Source organism: Poecilia mexicana, unplaced genomic scaffold, assembly GCF_051168715.1.
Source record: "Poecilia mexicana isolate PSO_F unplaced genomic scaffold, ASM5116871v1 scaffold_9, whole genome shotgun sequence".
NCBI lineage: Eukaryota > Metazoa > Chordata > Actinopteri > Cyprinodontiformes > Poeciliidae > Poecilia > Poecilia mexicana.
In genome coordinates, this window is record NW_028263378.1 from 28,155,966 (window position 1) to 28,173,418 (window position 17,453).

Consider the following 17,453-nt stretch of genomic DNA (forward strand, 5'->3'; position numbering starts at 1 on the left):
GCTAATCAACCAATCTAATTGACCAAAGCTATCACATGTTAATAGTCGCATAATAAACATCAAGCCTGGAAACATAAAACTGTAACGGACTTAATGTTCTGGTCTGTGTGGGAAATGTTTGAGTGTTTTTAGTTGTTGAATCCTGACACGTTAGTGGCATTGTTGTCAGTCAGTTGCTACGGTGATGAGCTTGTGTGAGGCATAGCCGACACAGCGAGCGAGAAAAGAAGAGTGAGTAGTTCTGAGTTGTTCTAAATGGTTTTTATGCATCATTTTCAATTCAAGTTAAATTACGGTTGAGCAAATGTGAGAAATTTCTGGATGCAAACAATAACATGCAACAAACCCTGACGTCTGATTGGCTGCTTCAAACAGCATGCCAAGACAACTTCTTAATGCTATGACTGCTGTGCCCAGCAAATAAATAACACCACCACTTTAAGAAGAACAGCTGGGAAACACTGGTCCTCTCTAAGGGTCAGGGACTCTCTACAGCGAGGGTCCGCCCCTTGAGGGCTGGGATCCTGCAGCCTTCAGATGCGTCTGCTTCAACACACCAGTCAAATAATCAGGTCATTAGCTTGACTCTGGAGAACCTGACTGCATTGCTGAAGAGGTAACTCAGCCATTTGATTCAGGTACACAACCAAAAGTTGCAGGACACCGGCTGTGGAGTTGAAGACCCCTGCCCTACAGTGTTGAGAGGAAATGGGATTAAGCCCAAATCAAAATAAACTCACTTGGTGGTTCTGGAGTTAAGGCGTCTGGAGATTGAAACGTTCCCACTGGCCCCTCAAGTCAAATCTTATCTCAACTTGACTTGGTTTACTTGCAATGAGGATTACTGAGGATTAATGAACGTCAGAGGCACCATCCAGGATGAAGCCTGCAGCATCGTTTTAGTTAATGCCCCCCCTGCTGGGATGAATTTGTAACCAAGTGCTTTAGGTCTTGAAAGAGGAGGAAGTTCAGATTGTAACTCAGGAAGTTTGAAGGCCATGTTCTGTCATGCATTATATGCAGCTGGTGGAGGGATACGGGCCTGATCATGACAACATAAAGACTGTTGCAAGGCACCAAGCCTGAAGTCTACAACACATGAAACTCAATAACTGAGTGACCAACATCCCAAACGCAAACGTACAAGACAGTAACTGTGATTGACGCTTTGATCTCAGCAGTCAATGATGTTACAGATGAGGACCGTGAGAAGGTTAGTCAGTACTTAGAGCTAAAGCGAAGTCGAAAAGGGAAAAACAATCCAGACTGTTTCTGTAACGCTCTAAAAAAATAAAATAAAATCCTGTAGAACATAAATTATTAATCTACATATACAAAACGGTGTGGAGATGAAGATTTCTGATTATGCATATTTATTCTGCAGCTACTGCCGTGATGAATTCAGTGACACTCACAGCTGCTTGCCAGGGTTCAGCGAGCCAGCGTCGATTTCCCGGTCGATGTCGGTGCGCAGGTCTTCCAGGGCGCCGTCGTCTCCAAACGCTCCCCACTCTGTGTTCACACACATCTGCCCCTCATCGCCGTCCATCAGCTGGAGGTTCCTCATCTGCTCCATGTAACACGCATTAGTGCCCGTTCCTGGAGAGAAATGGTGTTACCGTGACGATGGCTGATTAACAAACATAATACAGTTCTAAACAGCATCTACAGATTACTGCCCTGTAAATACGTCTGACGTGGTTGAAGCTCTACTTTGTGGACCATTATTTACATCTGGACATATTGAGATAAGTTTCGTCTTTGCTTAAATTGACTTTATATTAAACTGATCAGAGGAACATCAAATACAGAGTTTGAGTTTTGTCCCAGTGTTGGGCTCGATATACGTTCGACATTCATCTGCTAGTGTTGTTATGGAGTTAGAGCTGGCAGGTTAGGAGTGACTCGCATGTTGTGTTTTATGACATAACAGACAGCACCTCCACCCAAGATGTGTAAAACGTCTTATTATTTTAGGTTTTGTCCATTTGAAAAATCCAAACTTTATTTTAAGTTCATTTATTCAGAGGGGGGAACAAAACACAGGGTAAGAAATAATAGTTTCTGACAAAACCAGCAGTGGGACCCCAAACAATACACACAAACTAAACAAAGCATTTCGACTGAGCTTCCATAACTTCCTGTTTTTCTTGAAGCTCAAATATGATGCAGCACAGAGACCCCTCTTCAGCTAGTAAATCTCTAATATGTAGCACATAAAATGCAACAAAGTGAAATGACACTTTGGGTAAATTTAAATATCCCGGAGCGTTGCAAAAGACAGAAAGAGTAAGAGCCATACAGGGAGAAAAAATACTTTTTATTGATTTCATTATGGAAATATACCTCTACATTAGCATGTTCCTATATGTAGCAGCTCGTTCCCTGAATGCCCTCAGAGTGGGGCATTAGGCAGAGTTAAAACTCAACGGCAGAAACTTCAGAATCAGCAGTGATGTGCAGCTGTTCCTGGCCTGCAGGCGTCCCCTCAATTAACAAGCGCTGTTCACAGGAACCTTTGTCGTCCAAGTACAATATGCACTTCGCCGTGACCTTGTTCGTGTCATTTTCAAACAAATATTCCAAAATTGGAAAGAACAACTTTAATGATGTGAGCACCGTCTGCCTTTTTCCATCACATTAGCCAAGTTAACTAGAAATGGGGACTGATGAGAGCGGGACTGATTGCCTGCTGGGTTGGCAGAAGAGACATGGAATCAATCCAGGATTTCATTTCTTTAGCCTGGTGGAAACAAGCAGATTTGTGACATTTGGATTGATTTTGTCTCAACTGCAGTTCAACATTGATTTAAGTTTGATCCGTCTGGAGCGGGTGGTTCGTGCAGATGGAGACTTTTCATTTTTAATCAGGGTAAAATTATCGATATTTTCTTACAATGGAAAATGTTTAGTATGGCAAAGTATTCGTCTTTTTACAACAGAGCTTGTATAATGAGTAGAGCCATGTTTATCCAGGCACGTTTACCGAAAGGCCGTCTTTGCTGCACCCAAATCTGCTTGTTTTTTTCATTTGTTACATTTGGCTAAATATAGCAACCATTTTTTTTTTAATGTGATCCAAGTCCTGTTGTTCAACTGAGCCAAGATTTACCCCAGAAAACTTGCTAAGCCGGTGGTTGGTGCTAGGCCAGTCATTCATCCAGCAGCCCATCGCGTTTTTGAGTTAAAAAATGTTTAAAGTTGACAAGAAATTTGAAAATATCACTTGATAATTATGTGCTGTCGAAAGATTGCAAGATTAATACCTGAACACCAACTATAAAGTCTTTAAAAATGCAAACATTTTAAAAAGACTTTAAAAAATAAGCAAGGTTTAGCCTGGCGGGGGCACAAGTAAAGCCTGGTGGTCTGCCAGGCTTATGATACACTGGGGGAAACCTTGTGAGCCCAAAGGAAACTGAAAACTACATGACTTTCTTTTAATACAGCAAATGTGCACAATCCTTGTTAAATTTTGCATCTGCAACAAATACCATCCCTTACAAAGACAAAAAAAGAAAAACAAACAAAACATAAATTAAACTATTTACTTGATTTTAGTTTTATTTTTACTTTTTTGTCACGAGTACTTCTGACTCAACAGTTTTGGCCCAAGTAACAAAAAGTTTGGAAACCCTCGAAATGGTAACACGTACATACATGGTGCAGTTAAATAAATAGCCACAAACACGCAACACAAGTTCCATCAGGAACTTGGTTTTTCATGCAAGCATCAGAAAAGTGTGAAAATTAACCAGAAGAAACGATTCAAACAGCAACGTTTTCCACTAAAAATCTGTTGGGTTTTTTCTCCAAACATCTAAGAGCAGTCGCAAGCACCCAAATGTTTCATGTAGTAAATTAATTTACAAATTGGATCGCAATTTCTATCATAATGTGGGTTAACAATTAGTTATAAGATGTTTAAAAGCCATAAAAAGAGCTTTTGAATATTTTCAGTCCTTTTCATTATTTGTTGCATTTCTTTAGAAAAGAAGGAAAAAAACATGTTGTTAAGCGTAAACAGATCAGCAAAACATGCAAATGCAATTAAATTCATGAAAGAGCGAATGTAAATACGAGTTCAACCTTCTTCCCTTCTGCTTTTAACAATCTGGATGTTATGTTTAGAAATGCAGCAGAAAACATGATTGAATGACAAACACTGTGTGTATGTGTGTGTGTGTGTGTGTGCGCGCTAAATCAACGTTAAAGTGTTGAAGAAACATAAATGGCCGCGGCAGGCCGGGTTACGACCTGGGTTTATTTCAGCCTTCACCCTCAAGTTTCTCTGAATAGCCTCGGCAGATTATCTATAATCTTGCTAAATGCTGATATTTTGAAGTCAATACAAACAGAACACTTGAAGCCAGAGTGACCTAAACGCCTCAGAATGATTTTCTTTCCTTGGCAAATTGCCTACTTGGTTTTCTTCCCCTCCCCGATTGCTGCTTTCATAACTCAGAACGTCGAAGGGCCTTCATCTTCACTTTACCTATAATCACAGTCAGATTGCACTTACCCACTATAAGGCCAATTTCACAGTGACGGTCGTCAAAGCCGCAGGTCATCATGGTCCCCACCGTGTCGCTGATCACTGCCATGATGTCAGTGTCGAAGTCCTGCAATGAAAGTTTGTTTACGAGCTAAAGCTGGAGGTTCTGGAGAATGAAATTAAAAATGTAGACACACCTTGATTAGAAACAACGAAAACTGCGAGGATGTCAGAACATTTACCGTATTTTCCGCACTATAAGGCGCACCTTCAATGAATGGCCTATTTTAGGACTTTTTTCATATATTAGGCGCACCGCAGTATAAGGTGCATAGAATAGACGCTTCATACTCTATCATTACACATCCACATTTATAAAGTAGTGGTCCCCGAGTACTTTATATAGTAGGCTGGCCCAGTCGTTGTTTCACTCACGGTGTTGCGATATTGTGCCCAACTGCTTTCTGGGTAACACAGACCAACCAACGCTGCCGCCGCAGTCTCTCTCTCTTCCCCTGCCCCTCCCCCCTGGCTTTAAATGTATTATCAAACTTTATTAACAAACCAGCGTTCTGACAACTATCCCAGTATGTACCGTGCACTTTTTCTACGGGGGAAAAAGAAGTTGGCGGCTGCTTACCGTAGTGGACCAACTACGTAAGCAGCCTACTGCATGTCTGTGTAAACATGACGTCTTTCATTTCGATCTGAGTTAATTAGCATAGCATTTCTGCCGGATTTTCACAAAATATCAGCCACGACAATGGACAGGGGAACCAACAAGTTCATGTCATCTTTTTTGGACGACATAAAGGTGTTTGAGCCACGGGATGCCTCCAACATTGTGCGCGTCGCAGCTAAATGCTACCGGTCAATGAGGAAAACAGCAGATCCTCACACCCTCAGCATAAATATAGCTGTGGACAAGATCACTGATGCCTGTTGTTCTTGCAAGGGTGTGTAAGTCGGCATTCATGGTTTTGAGGGTTACTTTTGAAATCAGTGATTTCTGTTGTTGGCAAATGTTTGAGTGTGCTTAGGCCTGATACTCGGTGCTAGCGTGGCTAACACGATTACAGTTTAGTAAAAAGCCTTTTCAGGTAAAATAAAATCTTTAATGTATGTCAGATACGGTACACATTTTATTTATCTGTTCAGCTAACGTAAGACTGTGTAACAGACAGGCTTCAAGGTGTAGGAGTTGTATCGGTACTGCCATTATGCTGTACTTGGCCAAAAGGTTTTCATAATGGATGTGTTTATTATTGACTTTCTTTTTTTCATTCACTAAACACAAATCAATAATATTTACACCAGCACACACTCCTTTGTTCTTATTGATCCTGACGGTTGAGCTGCAAATGCGGTCGTGAACAAGCTTTGATCCAAGCTAGGCATCCCGTTTCAGATTTTGGAAATCTGTGAATTTTAGTTCCACAAATACGATCAGGATGCCTGACATCGCCTGTACAGATGCCCCACTGACAGTGGAGAACCATTCTTTTTCGAGTCCTGACGCAAAAACTTTCTGCCGGTCTGCTAGTCCACAATGTACATTATGTGTTTACTACTGTAGCTTGTGTTTGTGAGACGGTCACGCACGTAGTAGCTGCGCTGTGACATGAAATGGGCATTAGCCAATGAAACGCGGCCCCTGTGATAAGGTCCGTTGCTAGACCTGTTGTGGCTCAATGTTGGTCCATATATAAGGTGCACCGGATTATAAGGCGCACTGTCGGCTTTTGAGGAAATTGAAGGTTTTTAGGTGCGCCTTATAGTGCGGAAAATACGGTAATTCAAACAATGCTTCGACCTTAAGCAGCTGGATGCATCTTTTATAATATATATATATATATATATATATATATATATATATTTATTATTATTTGCAGCAACGTGGGGATGGATGGGGTTGGGGCAAAAAGCCCACATTTGCTGTTATCTCTGTAATCAACGACCAGTTGTTGCTGGATGATATTTATTCTTTTATTTATTCATTACATTTTTGCCTGAACTGTCCCCGTGTCATGTATGGTATGAATCAGATGATCTGTGGTGAAAAGAAAAGCAAAAATCTAACTCCTGTGCCTTTTCCCAGGGGTAATTAGAAACAAGAAATCAGAGCTGGGAGGCGGGCTTTAATGCTGTCAATCATGCCCGTGTGCGCTCTTGCTCTCTGCTACAATACAGTTTCTCCCCGCCAGCAGATGATGGCGGATAAACGGTTTTCCTGTAACAGTTAATTGTTTCTCCATCATTAGCACATTTAGCAGCGCATTCACAAGGTTGATTGACAGCACCAAGACCCGCCTCCTGTGTATGGTTGGTTGGTTTTGTTCATTTCCTCAGGTGACAATATTAGCTCAGACTGATCTTTTCACAGATCAGATCATGTGTTTCAAAGCATACCGGCACAACACAGTGACAGTTTTATAAAATATGCAAAAAACATTTATTTTTTATAAAAGTTACATACTGCCGCTTTGGCTTTTAGGATTTTTCTTTTCTTCCAGATTTTATTTTCCACATTTGATGTAAATTTGACATTCAGATGTTGGGCATCATTGATTGCTGACTGAGTGTTAAAGTTCCCAGCAGGCGTCTGGCTGGTCATCAGCCACCTGAACAGGAGGCGTGCTGAGACACACTCACTTCTGCCAGCAGCTCTGCTTCACTTGCACAGAACATTTAAAGTCAAAAACAAAATCTAAAGCCATTTCACTCCTGCGGTGACTGCCTTCTTCCATCTACCCCAACTATTTCTCAATATTCAAACTAAATCTCCAGTTTGCAACCTGCACAATAAACAAGCGTTTCTGTATAATTGTGCTCCGTCTCATTTCAGAACCATTTTTGGCTGGCAAAACGAGAGGGTCCTGTGTCCTCAATCCGCAACGCAGACGTTTTTGATCTCTCTGAAACGTTTTTAGTCTGGACTACGTGCCTGTAACATACATCTGTCGGTTCTGATGGCAGCACAGGCCCAGAACAAACAGAATGGCTCTGGTTGAACATGACTCGTGCCCCGAGGTTCTCAGAGCTCAAACATTTAGTATGCAGTTGGATCGCTTCGATTTCACTTTATGTGTTCTGGATGTTCAAAGTTCAAAAGAAGAGTGAATGTGCTGATCTGCAGCAGATTCTCCAGAGGATGTAGAAAACCAACAAACTCCTGGAAAAAGTCTGCTCTTGTGACTTTCAAACACTTAAAGGAATGTCTACATTTTAAATCTTTACATAATGTGACCTCTAACCCAAACAATTCAACCAAAAACTTTAAGGGGAGGGCAACTAGAATGTTGAGCAACACCCTCTTATGACTGGACATGCTTGCTTGTATTTTGCTTTGGGTAATGTGCAGCTGGCACCAAGCCCTCACACAATCACACAGTTCATAAAAAGCTGTGAGTCGTTCGTGTTGAATCCAGAGCTGTTCTGTAAAAATGGTCGACTACAATTCCCCCAAAACCCCACAGACGTTTTGGAGAAACGCTCCCATGTCTGGGAATAACAGTTTTGTGTCCAAAGGTGTTGTTTTCTTTTACCCCTCGTTTTTTGATGGACTTCCTCAGAAGGCTGACCACATCGTTCCCTTCCACTCCACTCAGCCTGAAGCCTTTGGTCCAAGAAATCAGAACGCTCTGAAAATAAAAAAAAAAAAGATAAAGACAAAGAAGAGTCAGGACTCATTTCAGGTTTGCTTCGTCAAACCTTTCATGCTTTCAGATTAACTTTATTGTCCTTGAGGGGCAAACTTGCTTTGCAGACAGCAGGACAGCCGAAGATAAATATAAAGAAAATGACAAAATTAGAAACGCACCACAACATCAAGTTTTCTACCACCACAGTTTGTTTAGGCTTATCTCGACTTATTTTAATAGTAAACATGTTTACTCTCAGGAATCACTTTACAGCTGCTTTTTGTTCCATAAAACAAAGAGGGGCTCAGAGTTCGCAGACAAGTCGTGGAGCCGTCGTACTCTGGAACACCGAAAGCTGCAATAAATGTAATTAGAACCTGACAAAATGTAGCAACTGCACCACATTCATGTACAGCTGCCATAACAAGTCAGACGATGGAGTTCTGGCTCACTGGAGAACTATTTGAGTCTGACGTTGGCATTTTGAGGAAAATGTGGCACATCAGACTTAGAATGTGATCGGGGCCCCAACAAAGAGCCGGAAATTCAATTTTGAATTTGGATAGAAAAATTGTCCCTTATTTTTCTTCATATTAATGGTTTCGAAGACATTGAGTTGCACACCAGCTGGCTATGACTTCATCATTTCCTGTGCACCTATTTTTTTATTTTATTTTTTACTCTTACAATTTGATCTGCGTTTACAGGAAACAACAGGTGACTATTTTCTTCTCATTCATCCTGACTTCCAACTTCTGGCCTTCAAATCTGAAATAAGATAAGTTTATATGACAAAGAATAGACTGAAATACTGTGTCCATCTTTGTTGTTTCAGTCTGAAATTCAAAACAAGCATTTGTGCCAAGTAGAAATTACTTAGCAGCTTAAAGTTGCAATATATAAGCTTTATAAACAAAATATTTTTTTGCTGATTTGTTAAAACTGCCGACATGTTGTGGCAGTATAACATGAAATAAACAATATGTGAAAAAGAAAAACTGAACATCACTGAGATTATCTTCAGAGACGCTACCAACCCAAGCTATTCTGAAAAGGAAAAGGGTCAAACATTTGAGTTTCTAGTTGTGCTAAGCGTGTAGAAAACCACCCAAGAAAAAGTCAACTCTTTACAACTTTACAAAAAACATTTTAAACCTTCTACTTGGAAATATTCCACACCTTTGTGGTGATCTGTTAAATACAATCTCTATAAAATACAGAGTTTTGGGGTTGTAAAGTTTGAAAATGTTCAAGAACTTTTTGTGTTCACCATCAAAGTGTCAGTGGATTTAAAAAACTTGGTTTTCAAAGCAAAATTCCCAGAATTCCTCTTCACACTTTGTCCATGAATTAGAAAGATGTTTTCAATGAGCTGTCAGGTTTGCAGAATGAGATGCAGCAACAATCAGACTTCAGTGCAGAAAACATTTAAATGCATTAGAGAAGACGACGGTTTCTAGACCAAAGGATTCCCAGTCACAACACAAATTTGAGTTTGAAAAGTGCATCTGTCTAACGAGTCAGATTTCAAGGAAAAACTATATTGAAACAGTTTCTAACCGAATGAGAGGAGGATAACTGCGAGGAAAGAAGAAATAATAATAATAATAATAATAATAATACGAAGAAGAAGAAGAGCTCATCAGAGATTAGAGAACTTCATGGCTCAAAAGCTGTGCCACATATGGTCTGGGAAAGCAACAGGATGGAGGGTCTGGTTGCCTTGTAGTACAGATGGCAGATTCTGGAGCAGATTTGTTCTAGAAAAGGAGGAAAACAAGGCATGTCCTTGTTGTACGTTGACTTTATTAAATTAATGACAGAATGACGCCATACGGAGGCTACGCATCAGACTGGACAGGCCACAGGAGGAAAAATCAATAATAAACTGAATGCAAGGGACAGAGGAAAAGGGTCAAAAGGAAGAAGAGAAGCCATTTAACTGTAATGACAGCAATTATGGCAATAATAATAATACTAATAATAATAATAATAATAATAATAATAGTTAAATGGGACCTAAAGAAGCTGTTGCGTCTCATTCATCCTTAGACATACCAGTAGCAAATGCAGAAAAATACTTTTCCTGTACAACCATCACACCTTAGATGAAGCTAATTCCATTTCATCTGTCACTAGCCATTTTCTGACCATATAAATGTGCAAAATGAATTTGCAAAAATAAATTTAAAAGGAAACATGACGATTTCAAAAGAACTCTTGTTTTTTAACAAAGTTTTTTGCGCTAGAATGAGGTGTTTTTTTGAGTGAAACATGAGGTAGATTTATTTTGTAAAAACGCAATGGAAACACTTTTTCACATCACACGAGTCACATGATCAACAGCTGGATGTTACTACTGGCAAAAACGACAAAGAAGATGACAGGAGGATGATGGTTTCATTTGTTTTTGAACAGTGAGAAGCCGGCTCCACCAGAGCTCTCACTGCATCACACAGTTCATAAAAAGTTATGTGTTACTTGAACGTGTTGAATCCATCGCTCTTCTTCTTCTGTAAAATGGCCGCCGACAATTGTGTTTTTTCAGCATCAGCAAAATATCAACACAGTTTTGTCCACATTTGTGCTGAAACGCTGCTGGAAGTTGTTTGTCTTTTAGTCACTGAAAACGGTTTCTAATTTTATTTTATTTTGACTTGCTGGAAAATGAATTGTCTGCTGAGACGTGAATAACCATCTGAAGCTTGATAACTGCAGGATTTTGTCTGGTTCCACTGATATTAGCTGTGAGTGTGTTTGTATATTCCTGCATCCAAGAGTGCACAGAAACGGAGGATAAATTTCACATCAGTGCAATCAGGGACAAACCCGCCACAACGTAACTACCCCAACAAGAGAAACTGTAGTAATAGTAGTAGCCCACTACAACCCCTTCACATCCCTCTCAAAACGATAAGAGGTGCCAGCAGACAGGTCACCACACCCAGCCAGTCATCATCCCTGCAGCAGGGAGCCTGGGCTGCAGTCTGAAGGAAAACTATTCCAGGAGCATTCTGTGTTGCCATTTTTCTTCAAAAGTATCAAAACATCAATCACACACTTGTGGGTGGGACAAAAAAAATCTAAAGGCTCCTCAAGGAAAGAAAGGTGAAAACACCCTCACAGCTCTAGTAACCTGCCTGATTTCCTCCCACATCAAGATGAAGTCTACTTGTTGAGGACTGGAGGGCGAAAAGAAAAGGGAGAGAAAAACTTCAAAATAAACCAGAACAGGAAATGGGCTTGTTCTCAAGACCAAACTTAAAAAAAAAAAAAAAAATTATAAAAAAAAAATCATTGTCAAAAAAAAAAAGAAATTAAAGAAAAGTTGATGAATAATTAATTAGTGCTTTGATTTTTGCTTTATGTATCAAGACAGTTACTTTGGAGCATTCAGCTCTTTGGTTTGAAAGGGGGTTCATCTCTCACAAAGCTTGACGTGTGCGCCTGTGAAGATGAGAGAGGGTGTGTGTGTGTGTGTGCGTGTGCGTGTGTGTGTGTGGGTTGGGGGCGCAGTGAGGTGTGATGAAGACCCTCACCGACTGATGCAAATAACAGCAACAGACATAAAATTTTAAAAAGGTGACAACGAGCACAGCCGGGCTCTGTGGGGAGGTTCTGACAGGTCCTGGAAGGAGCACTCTGCAGTGAAAGGAGTCATCTCATATTAAAGAGTAAATTCAACCTTTTATGTTTTTTTTGTTCCTGAGGATGTCAAAATGAAGTCCTACAGTCTCGATGAGGAAGTCGCTGCTGGCAGGCAGCAGAAGCTCAGTGCTGCTCCAAGCCAGGCTCTGTTTGGAGCAGCACTGAGGCTCTGACAGCGTCAGAGAAAAAAGTGACATGTCGTTTCTGCTTTAAGCATCACATTCTGTATGGAAAACTCTACATACGGTATGTCAATGTGCTAGATGTGACCTACAAAAGAGCTTCTCCAAGTGTGAATAAAGGCGGGGCACAGGAAACAAAAAATAATAACTGCAGACATTTAGTCAACTTCACCAAATCCAACTTCACAAACACTGGCTGTCCATGGCTGGAGCCGTCTGCCTCTTCCACTCCAAAACTCGATGAAAACTTGACGTAGAGGCACCAAATTCAGCGGTGGGTTGGTTGACACGCTGGTTGTTTGGATCCTTTTGTTGAGTGTTGTTAATTCTACTGCCATGATCCCATTTAAGGTCAAGGTTGGTCTATTTTACCACTTGTCCATAGTGGATTATGGTGTTTTTAGTTCAGATAAAACTATTTTAGATCATGAAATGGGACTCCTGATTATTTTCACTAAATCTCTTAAGGGACCCTAACAGTTTGACTAAACCACCATTGATCCATTTATTTATTTTTATGACATCGTTAGAAATGCTAATGCTTGTGGCATTGTTAGCAAAGTGCTTATGATGCCTGAGCTTATTTTCAGTTTACGCTATGATTATTGAACATATTTTTATTCAATGACAATGTTTGGTGTGCAACATGTGGTAAATGAGTAATTGAAAGAGATAATTTGTGAATGATGTAAAACTTTATAAGTCTAAACCTATGAAAGATGGAAGTTTGAAATGTCTCTAGTAACTATGAATCTGATTTGCTAAGTGCTGACTGCACTTTTTGTTGACCTTATTGATAAGTCAGGTTTTTTTGGAACGCCTGCCAAGAGTGGCAAACTTTTTATCTCCAGATCTTGGACGCCTTGAGTTCCCATTTTGGATAAATGTTTTTTGTTGTTTTTGCTAAAGACTTGACTAAAGGAGGAAAAAAAAACACAAGATTGTTCTTGGCATGATCCCACAACATTAAAAGAGACATTTATGAGTGGAACATCAGTACAGGTACAACAAAAAGTTTACAGAAATAATAGCAATAATGTAGTGTGGGTGTGGGTGGCTGTCAATTTGCTCTCTAAGGGGAGGCCAGGTCTCCTACACTTTTAAAATCCCGGGTCTATAATAACCCATCAATACTTTTAGACAAAAAACTATTTTATGTTTTATTTTCTTTAAAAATTATTGTCAAAAATGAAAAACTTTCTCCAAATTACTATGTGCAGAGAGTCACCTCCCTGCGGAAGTGTGTGCATGTGTGTGTGTGTGTGTGTGTGTGCGTGTCCATCTGTCTGTGAGTGTGTGCCTTTATGCGAGCAACAACAAAGCAGATGGAGCTTCTGATGACTTCTGAGCGAGTTTTCCAGTTTTCAAAAAGCTGAAGTGGGCAAAAGCATGGAAGCACTTCAGGTTCGTCAACAATGAACAGAGGTTTGGACTAGGGCTGAAACGATTCCTCGAATGATTCGAGTACCTCGATTACTAAAATTCCTCGAGGAAAATTTACCTGCCTCGAAGCTTCGTTAATTTATGTTTTATTAGTTAGCGCACCGTGTTCCGGCCGGGACTTCATTTGCGTTGCGCGGAGCTCTCACTTCCGCCTCTGAGTTGTTGACAAAAGCTAAGTCTCAGCGGCATAAAGTCCAATCTTCAAGATTGGCCCGTGGGGATTTTATTGATTGATGATAATGCCCGACTTTTTATCGTTTTTGGGGAACCAATAAGCATCCTTAAAATGACTGGGGAATGCCTGGAGTACGGCAGCATTTCTCCTCCGGGGCTGCTGGTTGAAAGCGAACGGCGGGAAGAGCGCTGAGGTGAGCGGATAGCCTGAACAGGGCGGGCGGCTGAGTAGCTGATGTTTACCGTGTAAATGTAGCTTTACCGACGAACCGCACAATAAATTTCATATCCCGGTCTGAAGAAACGGGTGGCGGAGCGCATCGGACATGGCTGGTAGATGAGTTTCTGAGTGTGACCAGTGAAGGTGTCGTAAATATCCCGTATTGCTTCCCCCCGTGTTCGTCCCCCGGTCTAACGGTTCGTCAGTCCGCTGGTCTATTTCCTCCCCTCCACCCCATGTTCGTTCATTCGCCCTCTCCTCCCACTCCAGGCGGCATTTCCCGTATTTTCAAAACCAAAGCGTGACAGGTTAGGTGGCAAGGTGAGTTTAATTAATCTATTAAACTCACTGAAGATGAATATATAAACTAAAAGCTGGATTGTAGACATTTTTTATAAGCATATTTGTGAGCCTGCCTCTTTGTTATTACATTCAATATAATTTCAGATTTTTCTATAACTTTTCTTCTGGTTAACTTAGAAAGTGAGCTATTATTGTTACAGGTTAGTTTTCTAAACTACAAAAAAGCAACTGTTAGGGATGCTCAAATATGAAAAATTGGACTGATATTGATTGATATCTGATAGTAACACCGGTATTATGCCAGATTTACCAATATTTCATTTTATAATTTTTTTTATCCGATTACTCGATTAATCGTAAGAATAATCGATAGATTACTCGATTACTAAAATATTCGTTTACAACAGCCCTAGTTTGGACACACCGAGGTTCCACTACCGCAGCCATAAGTACCTGCAGCTCAACCCAGAGCCTGCTGACGAGCCAGAGAAAATAAAACACACAACTATCATTTTTTTTAAAAGCCAGAAAACAACAATATCATAATTTATTGCAATAATTACTGGAATACTTTATTGTCCAGCAAAATTTTGTTATTGTGACATTTAACATCGTCAAATGCAAGATTTATTTAGTGGCAACAACAGGTTAAGATAGAGTCCATCAAAATACTTGAGTCCATGTGTGCTGCTTACACACACATAAGGTTTCTACATAAGAATGTTAAGTAGTAGTGTGAGGAGCCATAGAGACTTGTCCCCTAGGACCTCAGGGAGGCATGGAGGAGATCAGAAAACTGTACCCCTTACCCCTCATCCCCACCTAGAGAGGAGCAGAGGAAAACCCCAGGGGAACAACCCAGCAGCCACTGTGCAGAGCCTCCAGGCCAGAGGTCTCCTAAGTAAAGAGTTGGTGTCCTGCACCCTGGTAGTAACTATTGCTTCGGCATGTCAGTGTTAGAAACAAGCCATCATTCGATTCATGCGGGTTGAACCAGGCAGAGAACCGAAACATGCAGGACTTCAGCCCGTGAGGACCGACTGTGGACACCGTGGGGAGCTACAGCGGAGAGCCAAACGGCTCCGCCGGAAAAGATCCAGACACAAAGACACTCTCACTCCCCATACACACTTTACACTGCAAAGGTTTTTTTTTCCCCATTATAGTTTAGTTTTATTTTGACAGACGACATAAACTGCTTGTGTGATTTGGGGAAAAATAAAATATATATATATTTATTTCACATCAGTTCAAAAGGCTAATAAATAGATTCACAAAGACACAAACGAAGGGTATTATATCCATATTCTCAGTATGTTTCAACTAGTTTTATAAACACAACATAGTTCTAGTTAGTTATAGTTTTTCCCCATTAATTAATGTTTTTATTTGTTTTCTTAATGTTTTTGTTAGTTTTAATTAACTATAATCTTAATCTCTCAATAAAAGGTCAAATAAAAAAAAAAATCATAAATTTACAGGAAAACAACAAATCAAATAAAAACCATGACATGGTGCAACAAACTATTGTACATCTAAAGCAAGTTTGATTCACTTTACTGAAAATGTATGTTCAAAGCCTTAAAGGTGACTTTAAGTTGTTTGTTCAGCTGGATTACCTGTTGGATTCAGATGCACTTTGTGCTTAAGTGGCTTCAAAAGCCTCCACAGAAAGCAGCTATATGTGAAGACCAATAATAATATATATATTAAAAAAAATAGCAGCTGACTTCTAGAGACTTTCAGAAAGCAGAGAAGAACACTTTAAAACTGAGGGAAAGTCTGGCTCCTTTGAAGCGAGATCTAAAGAAATAAATGTGACTCAGACTTTTAGGCATAACTGAAATGATACGTGGGGCGTGATGATCACTTAAAGCGGTAAAAGGAGTGCAAAATTGCTCACCTCATCCAATTTGGTCTGCAGGCAGGGAAATGAGAAGGTGAAACCCAGAGGAAGCTTTTTATCCTTTATCCCCATCTTCTCCAGAAAATCAGCCAGACAGTCGGCGATGTGGTCAAATAACTATGAGAGAGAAAAGGTTGTTCTCATTAGGCAAGAGCAGAACACTCTGAACAGGGCTGTAGCTATCAAAGTCACCGCTCCAGCCTTTGTATTAGACTGTAAGGACGCCTGGGACCGTTTCATTTGCACAGGCGGATGCTTTAATGATGCAAACGTTAGCAGAATGTCACCAAGGAGAAGTATTAAGATTCCAGATGTACAGGTACCAGGTGACTCCTCGTCAACAGAACAAGGAGCACAAAGACAGCCTGACATCATCTCAGCAGCTTTAGTCCGCTCGCACAAACAGCAATCCTGAAGTCCTAAAAGAAGGTAAGCAAATAAATGAACACAGAAGTGGTTAAAACCGCTCACGACTGGTTTCAGACATCTAAACTATAGAAATGACGGTTTGAATTTGTCTGTAAATGTGTTGTTCTACATACTTTTAGCTTCACTCGGTTTACATTTCCCAAAAATAAAATCTTCAATTAAGCAGTTTTTTCAATCTGATTATTAATGATGTAAGAATTATTATTATTATTATTGGCTAAGGACTGATTCCTGGATACCATCGATGATAATAATAATAAAATAATGTTATTTTGCTGCATTTCAGGCAATAAAATGTTTATTTTGTTATTTAGTATTGCAGACAAATTATGTGTTTATTTTAATCTTTTAAAGTCTAAAATTGTGCAAAAAGGTTTAAAGGGTTAAATGAAAACTCTACAGAATGTGGCAGTTATTTATCCGATTCACTGATTTATTGATTCATCGTCAGAATAACCAAAAACTAAATGAATCATGAGTTGCCGTTCTAATGTTTAGAATGAAGCCAATACTAAAAGTCATTTTAAACTCAGGAGAAATAAGATTAAATTTATGAGGGGAATAATTTGGATAAGTACTTTCATCCCATCCTTTTTTTTTTTTTTAAGGGAAATCACTTCCATTAGCGCCAGCTGGCATCTGTGCCAACTAACCGCTGCTCTGGTTTGACAAATCCAGCAGTCTGTGATCCCTCAGCAGGTGCCGTTATTAAATGTCTGATTCGCAGTGTTTCGGTGGTAAAACAAAAGCCTGTTGAAACCAATCTGTTCGTGTGAACTCCAAGTCTTTCCAAAGTCTGAGGGGGCTGTGAGATTAATGTAGTGTCCCCAGCTGTAGGGCTTCTCCATGCTGCCTGAGCAGCTGACCTGGAGGCTGACAGAAAATAAAGTTTTAGAGACATTTTCCCATGATGGAAGAGCTATACTGCAAACTACTTAAAAGTAAAAGTACAAGAAAACATTTTAAAAAATTAAGAGTTTAAAATATTGGAAATAAATATTGGATTCAAATG

General features: G+C 40.0%; 1 protein-coding gene across 1 annotated transcript in view; it reads right to left on the reverse strand.

Annotated features, from left to right (window-relative positions):
* The window catches only part of hk2 (hexokinase 2), a 58,916-nt gene that overhangs the window by 23,671 nt on the left and 17,792 nt on the right, over positions 1–17,453 (reverse strand). The window contains exons 4-7 of the mRNA XM_088009087.1: positions 16,010–16,129; positions 8,041–8,136; positions 4,523–4,622; positions 1,416–1,599 (exon numbers count right to left, since the gene is read on the reverse strand). Coding sequence (XP_087865213.1) covers positions 1,416–1,599; positions 4,523–4,622; positions 8,041–8,136; positions 16,010–16,129 — 500 coding nt within the window. The remainder of the gene's footprint in view (positions 1–1,415; positions 1,600–4,522; positions 4,623–8,040; positions 8,137–16,009; positions 16,130–17,453) is intronic.